Source organism: Nycticebus coucang, chromosome 3 (assembly GCF_027406575.1).
Source record: "Nycticebus coucang isolate mNycCou1 chromosome 3, mNycCou1.pri, whole genome shotgun sequence".
Lineage (NCBI taxonomy): Eukaryota > Metazoa > Chordata > Mammalia > Primates > Lorisidae > Nycticebus > Nycticebus coucang.
The window spans coordinates 18708806-18728447 of NC_069782.1; the positions used below are offsets into that span (position 1 = coordinate 18708806).

Genomic DNA, 19642 nt, shown 5'->3' on the forward strand with positions numbered 1-19642 from the left:
AATGCTTCTACCAAGTAATTGCAGGGAGGCTGAGATGAGTTCCTGTATAGAAGACAGCTTGCACTCATTGAAATGGTTCTCAACACAGCTTGGACTGCTTCAGACCTACAAGTTAGGCATTAACAAAATGACAGTGGTGCAAACTCCAAAGTTAACATCCTGTAGCAAATTAGGTCTTCAGCTGCAGATGCATCGTGAGGCATAAGAAAACAACAGCAACAACAAATCACCTGGGGGGCAGTCTTTAAACACAGCTCTAATTGGTGCATTTAAAATTGCAGTTGGCTCTTGCAAAGCTTCTCTGCAACACAGTTTTTTTTTTCCTACAAACAGAAGTTTTTATTGCTTTTGGTCCAGAGTTGGTAATTCACATTATCTCATGTGCCCAGCTGGGGATCTCAGGGAAGTACTGACAGGCAAGAGACAGTGGGTCAGGCCCAGGAAGGGGAGAAGGGAACTGGGGACTCTTTAAACCTACTGAGGTGGCCAGGTACACTGCCTTATGCCTATAATCCTAGCATTCTTGGGAGTTTGAGGTAGGAGGATTACTTGAGCTCAGGAGCTAGAGACCAAATTGAGCAAGAGTGAGATCCCATCTCTACTAAAAATAGAAAACATTAGCTGGCTGATGGGATGAGTGCCTAAAGTTACAGCTACTCAAGAGGCTGAAGCAGAAAGATGGCTTGAACCCAGGAGTTTGAGGTTGTTTTGACCTGGGCTGGCGCCACGGTACTCTAACCTGGGCAGTAGAGTGAGACTCTGTCTCAAAAAACAAAAAAATTAAAAAATAAAAAATAAAACCTACCCGGGGGGGAGGTGGGAATGAGCTCGGGGAGGGGGTCTACCTTTGCCTCAACCACTTAGAACTTCAGAGTCATGCATAGGCCTCAGTTTTCCCATGGGGCCTCTGGGCCACCAGTGTTGTTGGTCTGAGGGTCCTAAGGAAATCCAGTCGGGCAGGATCCTAAATAATTTGTCTCTTTCCCAAGGGACCCCCTTCCCTGCACCCCTCCACCATCCCTAACCCATTCCCCAGGGAAAAAATATTTTCTTTTAGGCTGGACATTGAGGTTCATGCCTATAATACTAGCACTCTGGGAGGCTGAGGTGAGGGGTTGCTTGAGCTCAGAAGTTCTGGACTAGCCTGAGCAAGAGTGAGACCCCATCTCTACTAAAAACAGAAAAACTAGCTGGGTGTGGTGGCGTACACCTATAGACCTAGCTACTTGGGAAGCTGAGGCAAGAGGATCACTTGCACCTGTGAGTTTGAGGTTGTAGCAAGCTGTGACCTAAGTCGACAGAATTAGACTCTGTCTCAGAAAACAAACAAACAAAAAAAAACTTCCTGAAACTTCTGTGGGCACAGAAACCACAAACTGATTGGTAGACAAAAGGGAAGAGAAGGGCTGGACGTGATGGCGCACACCTGTAATACTAACACTGTGGGAGGCCAAGGGAGGTGGATTCCCTGAGCTCACGAGTTCAAGAACAGCCTGAGCAAGAGCGAAATGCCATCTCTAAAAAAAGTAGCTGGGTATTGTGGTGAGTGCCCATATCTCAGCTAATCAGGAGGCTGAGGCAGGAGAATCGCTTGAGCCTAAGAGTCTGAGGTTGCTGTGAGCTATGACATCACGGCACTCTACTGAGGGTGACAAAATGAAACTCTATCTCAAAAAAAAAAAAAAAAGATAAGAGGAGTTGAAACTGGAAACCATTTGGGGCCAGTTCTCCTCCCTGCCCAGGTCTCTTTTCCCCAACATGGCTCAGTCCACCTCTTGCATGTGCCCTGGCAGGGATCCTGCCCCGACCCAAACACCCATGCATCTGAATATGGCCCCTTTCCTTCAGCCTGCTGGCTCAGTTCTGCAAGACAAGTGGGATCTGCCACCTGATCCTACCCAGACTCCTACAAACCCTCCATTGGCAGCACATATTTAAAAAAAAAAAAAATGGCAAACACACAGAAAACCTCCAAAACCCAGATAAGATGATGATGTGGGGAGACAGCATGTATGGGTGCCTCAGTAGCTGGCTTCCTCCTGGTAACAGGGGGGATACTCTGGGCCTTCGCCTGAACCTAGGCAGTTGTCAGCATCCAGTGGCGCTCCATCGGCAGTTGGGCCTTGTGGGCAGTACTTGGGATCGTATATCTGCCAACCCAGGCCAAAGACCTGGCCGCTCTGGTTGGCACCCTGCTTATAGCCCATCTGCGGGGACATGGAGGAGTTGTCACACTTGTCAGTCCCTAGCTTGGTATCATAGATGTGCCTCCAGGTCCCAGGAGCTGTCATGCCCACCTGGCTGGCACACTTGTTTGTGCCCATCTGCAGGCTGATGGTTGAATGGTCCATGGGAGGCAGGATATGATTCTTAGGATCATAGAGATGCCTTCTTGTGTCATATGCTGTCACGCCCGACTGGCTGGCACATTTGTTGGTGCCCATCTGCAGCCTGATGACACACTGTCCTGCCTTCACAGTGGCATCATCAAAGTTCCGTTCCTGCTTCTCTGAGTACTTGACACCGATGTCCACACCAGTCTGTAGCCCCTTTGTCTTGGCTTTCCCAGCTAGGGCCAGAGGAGACACCTGCACCTGCGTCATGTTCCCACTCTCAAACAAGTCGTTGGCCTCGAACAGGTCCACAGGGTTCATGCCATAGCCAACCATGGCCTTTATGAAGTTGGAGAGGTTTTCTAGCTGGTGCCAATTCTGCATGGAGCAGTTGATCTTGGGGACTGAGCCTGGCTGCAGCTTGTTCATGAGTGTGCATAAGATAATCCCATCCTTCAAACCCTTCTGGAAATCAGGACCGATAGATAGGCCAGTGAGCCCCTCGATCCAGCTCCTGAGTTCAGCCTCCTTCTGAGGGTCATATTTGGACAGGAGCCGGTTCTTGACTTCGGCCGAAAGCCCGTATGAGGGGCCCTTGTTGAACTGCGTGGAGCTCATGGCTGGCAGGAGAGGCAGGGAAACGCCAAACAGCTACAACACAGGTTTTGCATCAAGTACAAGAAATCTCTATCATAATGTTTCCTATAATGTCTTCCTGCCACATTAACCTTGGGAAATGGGAGCATCAGGGAAGTTTCAGGTTGGGACAGGAAGTGGGGTGTCTGTTAGTATTTAGTGTGTGAAGGCAGGGATGCTAAAATATCTTTTAATATGTGGGACACATCTGTTCACCAAGACTTGTTCCCCCGAATGTCCATAGTGTTGAGAATTACTCAGATAATAATGGTCACAAGGATGAATAGAAAAGGAAGATTATTCAGCTATTATTTTGGGCTTCCAGAGCAAGACAGAATAGATGTGTGACCACCCCCGCCCCACCACAGGGAGAAGGGTCCAGGATACTGCCCCAAACTTGTAGAACAATGGCCTATTTCTGAAACCCTTTCAGCCACATTTGTCACTTCTGTAGTTGGTAACCAGGCAGCCTTTTCCTCTCTGTTAGGTGACCAGAGTGCGGTGCCTTGCAGATTGTGTTGAAAACATTAAATTCCTCTTGTGATGCTAAGTTCCAGTTTCCCACATGTCACAGTGATTCCCGGAAGGAGAGGCAAATCCAAGAACTATGTGCAGGGACTAAAAAATGCTTGACGGGATTCAGGAGAATGAAGGAAAAACTAGAGTGTGATCAAAAATAGCTGTGCATAGTGACTTGCTGCTTTGTCACTGTTTCGTCCCAGCTTTAGTTGTGACTGGATACCCCAAAAGTAGTGGCCGGGGGGAGTTCCCGTAAAGGAGTTCCCCATACTGCCCCAAGATGGGGTTGGTTGGGGTTCTAAAGAAAGAAGCAGTGAACTCCAGGCTGATCTGCCCAAAGCATTTATTAGGGGAAGGAACTTACGAGGAGGCTGCAGAACATTCCTGGACAGACCACAGGGAGAAAGGACATTCTACTTAGGCGTGTCCTCCACGAAGCTCATATGAAGGTTTAAGGAATTTGGCTCAGGGCCAGGGCTCGTTTCTTTCAGGTTTTAGGGCAACAATCTACAGACCCTCATCAGTGCCTGGAAGTGTTTAAGACCCTGGCTTGGGTCTAAGCCTGCAGGGCAAAATATGCAGCTGGCTGGGTCACAGAGCAGTCAAGGCACCCTCCCTCAGGACAGAGAAGGAAGGAGTTGGGGACCCTGGAGAGGGAGACCCCGCAGTCCTTGATAAAATGTTTACAGTCTGTCCTAGCAGGTTCCATAGTGTGGTAGGAGAAGGGCCCCTTTCTCCTCTCCTCTGTCAGAGTGGAGTGTCCTTGTCCCTTGACCCTGTGGTGGGGCAGGGATATGGTCACACGTCTATTTTGCCTTTGTTCTGGAAGCCTCAAGTAATAGCTGAATAATATCCCATCTCTATTCATCCTTGTGTTACTTATTTATCATACTGAGAGGGTAGAAATAACCCCAAAGTCCGTAGTAGGAGATGACTAGTTACATTCAGAACATCCATATGAAGGGGTATTATGTGGTCATTAAAAATGCTGTTTTTGGAAAAAAGCAGTGACGATGTTTTATTGCTATGAAGATGCATTTAAGAACATGTAACCCCATGGGAAGTTGCTCACAATATTAGAGAAGAAAGATATAAAATCTTGGTACACAAAGTGGTCCTCTTTTTATGTTCGTGAGAAAGAAATAACATTTTATATAAAGATTAAAAGACATTGTACTGAAATGTGAAGTGTTTAACCTGGGTACTGGAGTTATGGGTCGCTTTCCTTTCCTTCCTGATATTTTCCAGATTTTCTACAGCAATTTTTTAGTTTTCTAATCATAAAAATTATTTGATAAAAAAATTATTTTCTTCGTTAAGGTAATATTCATACTTATTATTACCTTATGGCAAACAAACCTCCCAAATCCTTTGGGCTTACACCCGTGAGGTGAGGAACAAGGCCTTGTCTCTACTTCCCATTTCTCATCATAGAGTAGTGTGCCTGGTCCTCTGATTTGTTTTTTATCTAATGAGGCTGAATTTTGGGCACAAAGCTGCATAAATGTACTGAAGTAGTTTTTTTTTTGAGACAGAGTCTCACACTCACCCTGGGTAGAGTGCTGTGGCATCATAGCTCACAGCAACCTCAAATTCCTGGGCTCCAGTGATCCTCTTGTCTCGGCCTCCTGAGTAGTTGGGACTATAGGTGCTTGCCACAACGCCTGGCTATTTTTTAGAGACAAGGTATGGCTCTTGTTCAAGCTATTCTCAAACTTGTGAGCTCAAGCAATCTACCCACTTCGGAGTGCTAGGATTACAGGCGTGAGCCACCACACCCAACTGAAGTAGTCTTTCTGAAAGCTTTTCTTGGGGGGGTCTTTTGCACAAACAAGTTTGAGAAATCTGGGTGAAGGAAGGTATCTTTACAGCAGGGTTTTTCAGAGCCATAAGTAACTTTTATTTGTTTATTTTATTGTTTTAAGAGTCTCACTGTGTTGCTCCCAGTAGAGTGCTATGGCATCACAGCTCACAGCAACCTCAAACTCTTGGGCTGAAGCAATTCTCTTGCCTCAGCCTCCCAAGTAGCTGAGACTACAAGCGGCCACCACAATGCCCGGCTATTTTTTTGTTGCACTTGTCATTGTTGTTTAGCTGGCCTGGGCCGGGTTTGAACCTGCCACCCTTGGTGCATGTGGCTGGCACCGTAACCACTGTGCTACAGGCGCTGAGCCCATGAGCAACTTTTACACAGGAACATATACCCTGCCTTGTGTCTTTCAAATTTATTTAACTCTGGAATTCTTTTTTTCACAAAATGCCTTTGGGAATGTGGTGTATTATAGCCAGCCAGGGACTGTGGTGGAATTTTGGTATCGGGGTTGTCCTGGTTTGTGGAGGGAGCTACTACCTCTGTCATCAGTGAGGAACTGTGTTATTCCGTAGAGCAGACAGCCTGCAATTGCATGTGTGCTAATGTTTCCCACTTCTGTTGTTAGACCCTTCCGGAAGGTGAATGAGAAAGGCGTCTTACTCTGGGATAAAATCCACAAGTTGCAGAAAGGCCAGATTTACAAGCAGGTATCTCACTACTAGCGTACCCATTCTGTTGCTTTGCTCTGTAATAATGCTAATAGCTCACATTCATTGCGGTGTACCCACATAGTTCTGTGCCCGGCAGATTAATGCCAGCCTGTTTGAAAGGTGATCATGGCGTGTTAAGTTCTGAGCTTTCCTGAAATAGACTATTTATAAATTGGTGGTAAACGTAAGCTTACGTCAGTGTATTTTCAGTATGCTAATATCTAAACTAATTCAACATTGGACAGTTTTTAAAAACAATTCCAAACATTACTTTCCTAGTATATAAAATTTAAGATGCTGCTAATAAGGAGCATTGGCTATTCTCTTTAAGGAGCATTTAATCATAGCATATTATCCTCCCCAATTAGTAATTATTTCCAGACTATATGTGTTTTAAGTATAGTTTTAGTTATATTTTGACATTATGTAAGGTTTTAAAATGTTTGAAGGAATGATTAAATTGCTGACCATTATTATGTTACTGAAGTTAGTATTTTAAATTAATTTTGACATATTCTTGGGGAATGTGGTGTTAAGTATATTTTCTAGGCCTTAAAAAATTAGCTTTGATAAAGTCATTTCACTTCTAGCGAGTTAGCCTAAGGAAGTTAAGACGTAGCCAATAAAACTTTGCTACAAACATGTTTACCATGTAGATAGATAGTAGAAAAAAGATAATGTGAATTCCAACATCAGGGAATTGGACAACTGGATCATATACTTCTTAGCTACTGTAATTACTTGGCAGACTAATATCAACATGGCCAGATGGTCACAGGATATTAAGTATTAAAAGATAGTTACAAAAAAATATATATACTATGAATACTTCCTGAAAAGTACATTTGACACAGAAGAAAGGCCTGGAAGATTTCCCATGAAGGTGCTTTTATCTTTATATTTTGATAATTAAAATAAGTTAGAAACCAAAAAACAATCTTTTAAAGGTTTTTTAATAGGTATTTTGGACTATGGATTATACAGATTTCTATTTAGGTGATATATCTATGTTTTTCTTTTATCGCAGGGTAATTTATATGAATTTTTGAAGCTTACTGGTTGGAGAGGATCCAAAGTGTTGTATTTTGGTGACCACATATACAGCGACTTGGCGGTGAGAAGCTTTCTTTTCCTCTTTCTTTTCTGGTAGGGACAGGCACGTTAATCTCACTTATTAAGAAAGGACTTTCTCTTTTGTTTAAGGTCATTTTTATGCTTTCATAAAAACTAGGAGTAGGCCACATTTTTTTAATGTCTCATTTTTTACAGAACAGGGTGGATCAGAGTCATAAGAAGGATCCACTTTTTGGGGAAATGATGAAAATTGGCAGTCTACTCAAAGAGTTCATCAGAGCAGTTGGGCGGTGCCTGAGGTTCAAGGAGTAGGGCACCGGCCTCATATACTGGAGGTTGTGGGTTCAAACCCAGCCCAGCCAAAACCTGCAGCTGCAACAACAACAACAACAACAAAAAGAGTTCATCAGAACAGTCTTGCCATTTAAATAATAAGAAATAAACATCATATTCTTTCCTGATCCTTTTATCAGTGTTTCAAAAGACATAAATAGAACCTACCCGTAAAAGTTTGCTGCAGTTGAGAGTATTTAATAGGATGTGCTGGAGGTGTTCATACAGGGGTGTCCAGCCTTTTTTTTTTTTTTTCCCCTTCCTGTTGCACATTGGAAGAAGAGTTGTCTTGGGCCACACATTAAATACACAAATATTGATGAAAGGTCCATACATTATTTTCATGATATCTGGCACCCCAGATTAACAAACTAGGCCTCAAAAAATCCACATATGGCCCACTGCTGATTATATAATAAGAGAAAAAGAAATATTAAAAGGCTTAAAGAAATTGACCCAGTGAAGAAGGTAGGCAGGCATCTTTAGGATTCTAGCTTTAGGTGAGTAGCCTGATGGAATCTTTGAAACTGTAAACCAGATACTACTTTTCTTAAAACTAAAGCCTTCCTTTCTCCTTCAGAGTAAAAGCCTGAGTTTCTACAGTTTCCCCCTTGGTTTCTCCTTCCCCAGCCCACTTCTCTGAAGGTACTTTCTGCCTCTGCAGAGTCCACTGCTCCAGGTTCTGGTCTTGCCCCCCTAGGAACCGCCCCCACCCCCAGAAGGCCCCAGGGCCTTTGCACTTGCTGTTCTTTCAGCCAGAATCTTTCTGCTCCCCCGTATTTACGTACTTTCACTGTTGTTCCCTTTAGATCTCTGCTCCCATGTTAACCTGCTCCTCTTTTTGTTTGTTTGTTTGTTTTGTAGTTTCTGGCTGGGGCTGGGTCTGAACCCACCACCTCAGGCATATGTGGCCGGAGCCCTATTCCTTTGAGCCACAGGCACCACCCTCGCCTGCTCCTCTTAACCACCTCACATAACAGGGGTACCTCCCTGCCCCTATCTCTCCCCGTTTTCCTGCTTGTTGTATTTATCACCACCTACCATTGTGCATGCACTTGCTTATTCATTGCCTTGATTTTCCACCAGGGCAGGGATTTGCCCTTTCCTTACTTTATCCCTGGTATATAGAACAGGGCCAGGCAAATAGTAGTGCTTGATGTTTGTCAAATGAGAAAATGAGTGACCATTTAGTGTGATGACTATTTATCTTAGATTTTCCAGGACGTAACCGATACTAGATATTCTGGCCTATTGTCAGGTCACAGGGTTATAATATTTGGAATGGAAAATACAGTCATGCACGCTTCCATTGTGTGACATTCCAAGTCTGAGATTCCATGGGCCACCATAGCCCGGAGTGCCTGGCACAGATGTCTGTGGGTGAATCAAGTGAATGAAGACCTTAGCTTGTTTTTAGGCCGAATGTCTTTCTGTCCCTGACCTCATTGTTTTTTCACAAACCATGGTTACTGATTCCAGACCCTGTGTTTCTGTAGGGGTTTGTGAGTCACAGCAGTTATTTCCAGAACAGAAACTTTCTTGGGGTGAAATGGTCAAAGCCTGGGGCCAGATTGGTTTTAATTAAATGTAATTCATTGAATTCAGCCTAGTTAATAACTAACCATTACAATCTAAAAAGCCATTAAATGAATGCCTCTTGTGTCTGGGAAACGTAATGAAAGGCAGAGATTCTGCTGAGACTAAGGGTGACTTTTTGTGATCTTTGTGGTCAGGATTTGACCCTAAAGCATGGCTGGAGGACTGGTGCCATCATCCCGGAGTTGAGATCTGAACTCAAAATCATGAACACAGAGCAGTACATCCAAACCATGACCTGGCTGCAGACCTTGACCGGATTACTGGAACAGATGCAGGTTTGGGAGTTTGGTTTTTTTCTTTTCCTCATTTTTTAAGCCTGAAGTTGTCCTCTGGTCAAAGTTACTTGGTATTTTTTGTTTGTTACAAAGTATGAAGTTTAAGTGCACTCTACCCAAGGCAACAAAGTGAGACTGTCTCAAAAAAAAAAAAAAAAAGAAGTATGAGGAGAACTTACTGTGTTCTAGACACCAAGGCCTTTACATTTATTTCATTCTCACAGCAACTCTTTGGAGTAGGTACTAACACCATCACCCCTATTTTATAGGTGAAGAGCCTGAGCACAGAGGAGAGAATAGCTCGCTTAAGTAAAGTGTGGCTGAGACTCAGACCCAGGCATTCGGGCTCCAGTGTCCTGACCTCTGTGCTTTTTTACAGCATTTCTCTAACGCTTTTTATGGCATTGTGTCTGGGTCACTGGGACATAGAGGAGCGTGGCTAATAATAAAAACCATCGAAATGAGGGCCAGGCCCCACCGTGCTCCCGTTTCCCCTCCCTGTGCCCCCTCTTCCTCAGTGTCCACCTGGAGAGGTGTAAGCTAATTCCACTGAGGCTGTGGGGGAATATTTCTAGAACTCCACTTGGGGATTATTTTCAGAACACATAGCCCACTATTTGGGCTATTTTCTGAGGAGCAAAATCAGTCACCTGAGATTGGGTTTAACTTTAAAAACTTTTAGAGCCACGAGTGTCATTTGGCGTCAAGTCAAATGAATTAAATAGAAGTGTAGAAGTTTTGGTTTCAAAGAAGTGACTGTAAAGCCCCAAGGTAAGTTTTGTTAGCTAGTCTTGACGTACATTCCAGAATTTAGCTGTGGTTCACGGTGGTGGTGCTGGCACCTTCCAAGGTGGCCAATCAGTGGCCACATTTAGATCAGGGGTCAGCAAAACTTCCCCAAAGGGCCAGATAGTCAATATTTTAAGCTGTATGGGCCCTGGGCTCTGTCACAATTGCTCACTTCCACATGTGTAGCTCTGAAACAGCCATGGACAGTTTGTGAAGAAATGGTTCTTAGCTGTGTCCTAGGAAACCCTGTTGGTAGCCACTGAGATTTGGCTTTCATATAATTTGCGCATATCATGAGGTTATTATTACTGTGGCTTTTGTCCCATTCACAAGTTTGTAGGCTGATAGACAAACAGGCAGATGGCTGCATTTGGCCTGGCCTGGTGTAGGCTGTCAAGCTGGCTAGAGTGAGCATCTGGTCAGACCAGGGCAGGGGGCCTGCATGGTTCACACAGCTGGTCTGCTTCTGCCCAGGAAGATCTGAGTTATAACTACTAGGGTGAAGGTGGCTGAAGGGCCAGGAGGATCAGCCTCTGGAGTGTGTTCCTGGTTAGTCTTTGCACATGTTAATTTACCCACCTGGCATGCATGGGTTCACTTGAAACATTAAATTACGGCTAATTAACACACACTATTTTTGAAATATTTCAAAGTAGACTTCAGATACCTTAGACTATTTTAAGATGTTTGGCCTTGTAGGAGGACAGAGCTGGAGAAGGGGCAGGCTCAGGGAAAAGTCATTTGTATGAATTGGAGAGATTTAACCAAGTATAGATGCTAGTGGAAAGGATTCAGGGAGGGGGTGGCTCAGATGACAGGGAAATGTTCTTGAGAAGACAGGTGGGAGAGTGTGAAGCAGCTGCTGGCTGGAGTGTGGGTGGCAGGGCCCAGAGGAGTGGGGTCAGGGCACAGACCCACAGAGCTCAAGTGTCCACCCCTGGGCATGTGTCCCTGGCCTTGGATTTCTGGGGCTTTCCTGCTTTGCACGTTCCTGCAGCAGCCTTGAGGTCGGGGGCTGCTGGAGGTGATCCATCGTTTTTGGCTGCAGGAGAGAACCTGGTCAGGCATCAGAGTGGGGCACACATACTGTCTGCTCCATCACTGGCGAAGCCAGATTAGAGAATGAGCTCGGAGATTTGACTGGCTCTTCATGCCTGCAGAGTCTGTGCTGGGAAGGCAGGACTAGAGGAGAATGCACATGGCCTGCGGCAGAGAGCAAGTGGATTCATTTCGCTAATCTTTATCCTAGTCACAAGTAACAGAATTCTTCCCTGCTAGTGGAGCACTGTCAGTCTGCCTGGACTGCTGGAGCAGAGTATCGGAGACTGGGCAAATAGTGATTTCCCGTCACTCTGGAGGCTGAGAACTTCAAGGTCAAGGTGCCATCAGATTCACTGTCTATTCAGGGCTGACTGCACATGGCAGAAAGATGGCTAGAGAGTTCTCTGGAGTCTCTTTTATAAGGGCACTACTCCTTTTTATGAGAGCTCCACCCTCATGCCTTGATTACCTCCTAGAGGCCCCATCTCCTAATACCACCACTGCGGAGGTAGGATTTCAACATCAGGAATTTGGGCGGGATGCAAATAGCCAGTTCATAACAGGGATGGAGTAATGGGTCCAAGCTTCTGCTTCCTGTTTAGAGGCCTAGTCCATGGGCTAAGAAGGGTGTGTGGGCAGAGGCGGGGGTAGGGGTGGGAATTCTCTCCCATAGACCAGTACCCTATTCTGTTTGGTGTCACATTGTTTTATCACGGTCTGCACCCTGCAAGGGCCTCTGTCTTGTTTTTTATCTTCAGGATCTAGCACAATGATGCTTGGTACATAGTAGGTGCTGAATGAATACATGCACACTCACTCACACATACACACAATTATATATGTAATTATATGTATATAATATATATGTCAATTCCATGTATAATTTTCCGATCTAGTCATATATTTTGTAGAGCCTAAATTCTGTAGTGACTTATTTATTGATTTGGAGTGTGAAAATAAATTAAAAATATGCTCCCAGAACCTACATCCAAATTCCCCGTGGTGCTAGAACAGTGGAAGATGTGGTGCCGAGGCACTGGTCACCCGTGGTAGCTGTGTCCTGGTGGCGCAGCCAGTGGCATTAGGCCACAGATCCAAATTGCAAGCTCAATTGTAATGGGTTTTTTTTCTGAGTGCCAGAGACCCGTAGGAGGTGACCTTTATTATCGAAGCCGATGAACTGAGCAGATGTGATAAACAGGAGGCCCTCAGCTCCCACGTCAAAAGCAGCTGGTTTGCTCGTTTGGTGTTTTCCTCTGGGTTCTAAGGTTACTCATGAAACTCAGGGAGCCCCATCTTATCCTCTGCAATCGCGTGCACCTCTAATTCTGGCTTCAGTGTTTCTCTTTGGCCACAAGAACCTTGGAAAGAGACTTGGGAGATTCCATTTGTTGGGTTGTAGGCACTTGTCCTTTTCTTTTTGTCTTTTGCTCACACTTAGGCCCCCCAGAAGAGTCTCTGCTTTTCCTTTTCATTGAGATGCACTACCTTCTTGCTTTTTTTTCTTGTTAAGCACATAGAAAGGTAAAATAATATTAAAGAAAAAGCCAAACCCATTTACAATCCTACTACCCTTACACAAATGAAAAATTTTTTAATGTTAATTTCCAAATGCATGCATATTTTTTATGTGGTTGCAATTATACATGCTATTTCCACTTAATGCTGTTATGTTTATACACATGTAGAATGTGTTTAATAGGAAGTATATATTAATATCTTTATATGTAATATGCATGTGTATGAGATATACACAAATATACACATTTTGTATATACATATGTATTATGTTTATAAATAGTCTTTATTGATGGTTTAATAGCTTCATAATTATCTTAATTAGGTAAAACACATATCTAATGTTGAACATTTAGAACTTTTTATTTTATTTTTTTTAGTGAAGAAGGTAGGTTTTCAACTGGGTTGTCTGCAGATATATTATTTCATACCAGTGCCTGCCTCCGAGACTTAAAATCATAAAGTTTCTCCAAGAAAAGCTTACCATTAAAAAATTCTTCTTATCTGGCTTGGTGCCTGTTGAGGCACCGGCTACATATACTGGGGCTGGCAAGTTCGATCCCCGCCTGGGCCTGCCAAACAACAGTGACAACTGTAACAAAAAACAAAAAAAAAAAATAGCCGGGCTTTGTGGTGGGTGCCTATAGTCCCAGCTACCTGGGAGGCTGAGGCAAGAGAATCACTTAAGCCCAAGAGTTTGCGGTTGCTGTGAGCTGTGATGCCATGGCACTTTACTGAGGGCGACATAGTGGGACTCTGTCTCAAAAAAAAAAAAAAAATTCTTCTTACCTAATGAGTTCATTTGAAATCAAAGAAGTTGGAGTAATTAGCTTGTGGAGAAAAAACACAATTAAACTCAAATGGGGGAGAGGGAAGGGATTGGTGGGCTCTCACCTCACAGGCACGATGTAAGGGTGTGTGGCCCACCTCCTGGGGAAGGGGCTCAACTACAACTTGGACTCTATGTCACAAACACAATCAATGGAACCTAATAGTCTGTGCCCTCCTATTAATCTGGAATTTTAAAAGAATAATAATTGTTTTGTGTCCTGCAGATTCACAGAGATGCTGACTCGCAGCTGGTTTTGCAGGAGTGGAAAAAAGAACGAAAAGAGATGAGGTGAGGGTGGCCTATCCTGACTGTGGTGAACCTCCCACTCTGCTCTGGGTGTGCTCAGCCCTTGCGCGTTCCCTAGGGCCAGCCCAAGGCGTAGGTGCTCTTGAAACATCCTTTTATTTATTTTTTTCAGACAGAGTCTCACTTTGTTGCCCTTGGTAGTGCCCTGGTGTCATAGCCCACAGCAACCTCAAACTCTTGGGGTCGAACTGCCTAAGCTCAGGAGTTTGCAACATCATTTTTTAGCTCCCAGATATGAATGTGCCTCCCCCCACCCCCAAATCTAGAATCATCTACCTGCCATTTGTAATAGGTGACATGTTTTTGAGGCCAGCCATCACCGTTGTCATGCCTCACCCTTGTCAGAAGGCCACAGGGAGTGGGACCTTTTCCTCTCATTCCTTCTCCCTGTCTGTGTGTGGGCCTCCCTTTTGGGCAGCTGGTCACTCAGTTGCTGGTGATGCTGATAGTACAGTGTGGCTGTTGGGACTGGGCTGGACCTGGGCTCTGAACCCACGGGGAGTTCTTAGGTCTTCGACATGCCTGGTGCTTATTTGTAACCATGGCTCTTTCAGGAATGTGCACATAGTCAGGGGGCAGAGCGTTGACTGGGAGGATGCCCTGCCTGTTGTCAGAAGAGCTTGGCAGGATGCGCGTCCCTGGGGGCTGGGGCTCCAAAGGGGCTTTGTTTGATGGTCATGCTTCCCTGGGCAGGGCGCTGTATCTATGGACACTGCACAAACATTTCTATTCTGGGTACACCCTTCCCCAGCCCCTGCCACAGCCATCTCTGAGGTGTGGAAACAGCGGTTGCTGCTGAGTTCTGGCGTGTGTGTATGTGTGTTGGGGCAGTGTGGAGATGAGACGGTGAGCCCATTCCTTGGGTTCTGCAGAAGCTGAGGCTATGGCACTCAACCCTTCTCCCTCTCAGGGAATTGGCTTTCTGAGTCTTATTCCAGCTGCTACCAGCTAGTGGCTTTTATCACATAGTGTCAGCGATGGTACTTTTTTGCTGCGTTTGTAACTGTTTTATCCACAGTGAAATGGTGTTTGTCCATTTTGCTGGAATATTCTAGGTGTAGGACCCTTGGTGGGAGAGGTGTGCGCATCCAGCCTGTGTGCAGGAGGGCTGGGGATGTAGATGCCTGGGCTGGATCCTTGGCTCGAGTGACTGGCCTTGGCTGCCAGGACACTGGGGTGTTCTGGAAACTGTAAGGGATGAGGGAGATGAGCATCCTGTAAAACCATCCTCTCACCTTACTTACTTCTATAGTTCTCGTGGTAACCTTGTAAATGAAGGGAGGGTCTCCATCCCAGTCTGAGGACATTTATATCTCTTGTGCATGCTGTCGGGAGCAGCTCCTGCCTCCTGGCCTTTGGTTTGGGAAAGAAGGGGCGTGGGTACTGGGGGAGGGGGTGTGCTATTGAAAGTGGAGCCTTGGGGTGGCGCCTGTGGCTCAGTGAGTAGGGCACTGGCTCCATATGCCGAGGGTGGCGGGTTCAAACCCAGCCCCGGCCAAACTGCAACAAAAAAAAAAAAAAAAAAAGAAAGTGGAGCCTTGAGTGAGTGTTCTCTTGGCTGACACAAATGGGAAACGCCATCAGAGTCCTTTGGATAGATAGGTAGGCAGACTTCTCTTGATTAGGAGCTGGGGCTGCTCTAGGCTAATTTTTCTATCAAATCAATCCTATTTTTTAAGTACAAGTGATTTTGATTTAAATAATTTTACAACAATTTTGAATAATTCTCTGTTGCTTTTTTTTTTTTAATTACTTCTTCAGAGAAATGACCAAAAGTTTCTTCAACGCCCAGTTTGGAAGCTTGTTCCGCACAGACCAGAACCCAACTTACTTCCTGAGGCGCCTGTCGCGATTCGCTGACATCTACATGGCGTCTCTGAGCTGCCTCTTGAACTACAACGTCAACCACACTTTCTACCCCCGGAGGACTCCCCTGCAGCACGAGCTGCCCGCATGGTCTGACATGCCCTCCACCTTCGGAGCCCCTCGCCTGCAGGAGGCTCGGGCCAAGTAGCTGAGGAGCCCCCCACTCTGGGGAAAAAGCCAGAGACAGCGACCCCCATAGGGTGGGCATGACGGCCCTGACTTTATGTGGGTCTGAGTGTCACTTCCAGGAAAGGTACAGACATCCTTTTTGATATTTGCTCTGTACCTGGGGGAGACTGGTTGCTAAGACGGGAGCCAGCAGCCCTCCCGCGGGGAGTCCTCTCCGTGCAGGGCTGAAGCACGAGCTTCCTTCTGAAACTCTGATTCCGTCTTTGCTTTACCAAGGTCCTGGCACTGATGTCAGTTTTTCTGGGATAGGAGAGAAGACTGGATGCCATCTCTGTATTCCAGAGGTCAAGTTTTGAAATGATTCTTGACTCCTCAGTGGAGCATTTCCTGAGCGTGCACGGGCAGTGCAGCGGAAGTGCAGGTACGCAAACTGCTTACAGAAAGCCGACGACATAGTGAGCTCCACGTAGCAAACACTGCTCTGAGCAGCAGTAATGAGCCCCGAATGGCAGCCAGCCCCCAAATCACTAGGTACTGACAGCTGGCATCCTGGTGCCTTGCATCAAAGACAACTCAGCCTCCTTGGAAGGACGTCCGTGAGAAAGAACAAGAGAATCTGCGGCCCCTGCGCCCTTTCACCCCAGCGCGTATTTCCTGCGCCCTGCCGCTCACTGGGATGGACGCAAGGTGCAAAAGTGTTGGGTGGGGTTTTCCCAGGGAAGGAAGGCAAGGAGATAAGAGCTCTGGTTAAAACCACTTTCCCCCGCAGAACAGTCTTTAGTGGGGAAAGCTGGGAGAAACCAGCGAGTTTGAGGAACCAAAACATCAGTGGGTCTCTCAGGAGGGTATCAAACCCAGAAACACGCTTGGACTGTTAGTCTCATGTGCTTGTTGGAGGAAAGAAAATGACATAGGGAAAAGGGTCCTTGTGATGAAATGCCCACCAGGCCACTTGCTGGGTTGAATTGGAATCTAGTTAAAACATGTGCATTATCAGAGCCAGTCCTGGGCGGAAACAAACCAGATGCCTGCTTTCTGCTAAAGATTTGCCAACTGCAGTGGCCATTTTGGGGCATGGGAGGAAGGAGGTGGCTGTTGTGGCTTAGCCATATTTCCAACTCTTGCCTCCCCCTGGATTTCTTTCCTGCTGCTCTTGGGGTATTTGGGAGTTAGGATGGTTTTCTTTAGGGGTCTAAGGTGGGAGAGGATGAAGGACTTTGTAAGTGAGCTAAGAAAGGGTTAGAAATAGCTCACTGAGCTTTTCTCGTTTCTGTCCAAGGGCAGAAAAATAATAATAAAAATAGTTCTACTTCAAATGGCACGCGTGAGCACACACACACACACATATACGTTTTGTTTTGAGAGAAGAATCCATTATGTCTCCATTTACAATCTCTTTCAACATAAAGTGCATATTTACTGCACGCTCTGAGTGCTGTAGGAATGTTTGCCGTCATTAGTGTCAGGGCTGCTAATAATATTTTAAGTTGCATGTGCTGCGTTAAGTACTTCTGTTCAGACTAGCCCACTCTGCTCAAATTGGCTTTCAGCTTTTGTGGCAATGTGGTGTGTGTGCTTAAATTGACGGGCCGGCAGGAACACGAAGGGGGCTTGTGGAGCGTGCTTGCTTGTTCAGCATTTGTATCGAAATGAATGTATCGTGACCAGCTAGTAATGAAATGCTGACTTGGCATTTCATCGGCTATTTCTGCCACATTGCAGAAATTAAACAAGATCTGTAATATCCTTTGTAATGCCACCTAGTACCATGTATAATGGGATTTTACTTGTGATATTTTGCTGTATTTAACTGTGCTGGTGAAGGTGACCCAACCTAGTCTCCTTTTCTGCTTTATTCTATTCTGTTCTATATAACTAGAGTCTCAGTTTGTTGCCCTCAGTAGAGTGCCGTGGCGTCTCAGTTCATAGCAACCTCAAAGTTTTGGGCTCAAGCGATTCTCTTGCCTCAGCCTCCCAAGTAAGTAGCTGGGACCACAGGCACCCATCACATCACCTGGCTATTTTTAGAGATGGGGTCTCTCTCTGGCTCAGGCTGGTCTCGAACCTGTGAGCTCAGCAATCCACCTACCTTGGCCTCACAGAGTGTTAGGATTACAGGGAGAACCACTGTACCTGGCCCTTCTTCTACATTTTATTATAAGCACTGTAAAGCACAGCAGTCTGTTCCTTTTTTGGAATGGGGTAGGCATTTTGTTTAATGTTTGTTTGCTCTTAGGTATTTCCACCATCAGTGCATATTGGAGGCTGGCATTTAATGGGTGCAGGAGACACCTAGTGGCGGGGTGGGGTGGGGTCCTAAAAGATGCACTGGTGCTCTTGGCTTAGAGTTTCTGCCTTGGAGAAGCAGAGTGAGGAAGTAGGTATTGAAAAACAATTCTTGGTTTTCATCTAATCCGATATTAATTGGCTGTTTACTAGGTTCCAGTAACAAGGTGTTTTGTTTACTCAAGAATGAAGTGGAACTATTTTTAAAACTTGCTTTCATGAGTGTTTCTGTTAGGTGACCTAAGTCTTGGAGAAGAAATACATTTTCTTGGTATAAAGGATGAATTTTACAGTTATTCCCATTTATGAGAGTTTGGGTTTCTGGGCTGTTGAGCTTGGCAGTTTTGTAATCAACTGTGTGGCCACAGCCTGGTGTCTGTTGCACCAGAGCCACCAACCGTGTGCTGGGTTGTGGTGACATAGCTCAGCATGGCCATCTTCTATGTAGACGGACATTTCTGCACTTCATTGTTCATCCTTAGCCACGCTTAGTCGAGACAGATTTTACCTTACCACTGTCACGATGCTCAGCTGGGACCTGGCACATTGCACTGGGCATTTTGTTCTTTCTCCTTTGTTTTCTGGTGTTTATGTTGATGAAAGCCTGTTGGTCCTAGGGAAGTCAATCTGTTTTCGACCATTTAAACAATCCATTTGTAAAGCAATCATAATGACTTTAGTTTGAACATTTACAAAATTGTTGTGTTTTAACATTGCTTAAACTGATTTTTTAGAATAATGTGAACCCAGGTTCGCAGTACAGGGCAGCCTGCGCCACCTCTGACAGTCCAGCAAGGCTCACGGGACCCATGGCAGGTCCCCTTAAAGAGACTTGCATAAGGGTTTTTTTTTTCAGAGTTGCGTTTATAGATGAAACCTAGTTTTAAAAATATTTTAGGTGTTTGGCTTACAGCTGTCACTTTCCTCCTAATATAGCCCCTTTTCTTAATAAAAAAATGTTTTCCTCTTTAGCTCCATTTTCTGCTTTCACCATTGATACCATACGACATGAGCCACCTCTTACTGATTTGGGCTGTCCCAGACTAAATCACTGGTTGCTTTGAATGCATTGGCTCTCTTAATTATTGCAAAGGAGAAATGAAAAGTAATCTTGCCTCCTAGCTAATTTGGCTTTGAGTGCTCTAAATGACTTTTCCTCTCTCCTGCTTTCAAAAGGCCTTTTTAAGCAGCAGAGAGGGTGCTGGGTATTGGAGTTCTACTTTTCCAAATGCTCATTTGCTGCCAAAGACCCACTTGGAGGCCTTGTCTAGACTGCTCTGAGGCTGAATCGGCCAGATGCCGGGTTCCTTGATTACGCCATTCAACCAGTAGCCTCTGTTTGACCCTCTTCATATCCATTTCCTTTTGTACCAATTTATTTATTTATTTTCTTAGCATTTGGGAGCTTGGCTCAAAGTTCAGCTCACTTTTGACACTACCAATGGGTTAAGGGAAGGGAAAGGAGTGAATTTCCTCTCCTGCAGGTCAGCACAGCATCCCTATAAAGGGCCAGATAGGAAATATTCTTGGCTTTGTGGGCCAGTTGGTTGTTGCCGCTATACTCAAGGCTGTGTTCCATTGTA

At 45.3% G+C, this 19642-nt stretch overlaps 2 protein-coding genes across 2 annotated transcripts in view; one reads left to right on the plus strand and one right to left on the minus strand.

Annotated features, from left to right (window-relative positions):
- NT5DC3 (5'-nucleotidase domain containing 3) overlaps positions 1 to 15921 on the plus strand; it is a 63999-nt gene extending 48078 nt beyond the window's left edge. The window contains exons 10-14 of the mRNA XM_053583963.1: positions 5927 to 6008; positions 7039 to 7125; positions 9152 to 9292; positions 13696 to 13760; positions 15540 to 15921. Coding sequence (XP_053439938.1) covers positions 5927 to 6008; positions 7039 to 7125; positions 9152 to 9292; positions 13696 to 13760; positions 15540 to 15792 — 628 coding nt within the window. The 3' untranslated portion in view covers positions 15793 to 15921. The remainder of the gene's footprint in view (positions 1 to 5926; positions 6009 to 7038; positions 7126 to 9151; positions 9293 to 13695; positions 13761 to 15539) is intronic.
- On the minus strand, positions 11 to 3459 carry LOC128581316 (calponin-2-like). The gene has a single exon (XM_053583964.1). It carries the CDS (start codon positions 2949 to 2951, stop codon positions 2022 to 2024), a length of 930 nt encoding a protein of 309 aa, XP_053439939.1. The 5' UTR covers positions 2952 to 3459; the 3' UTR covers positions 11 to 2021.
- Positions 15922 to 19642: the final 3721 nt, after the last annotated feature.

Coding starts and splice junctions, on each gene's coding strand:
- LOC128581316 (XM_053583964.1), bottom strand. CDS start 2,951: ATGAGCTCCACGCAGTTCAACAAGGGCCCCTCATACGGGCTTTCGGCC.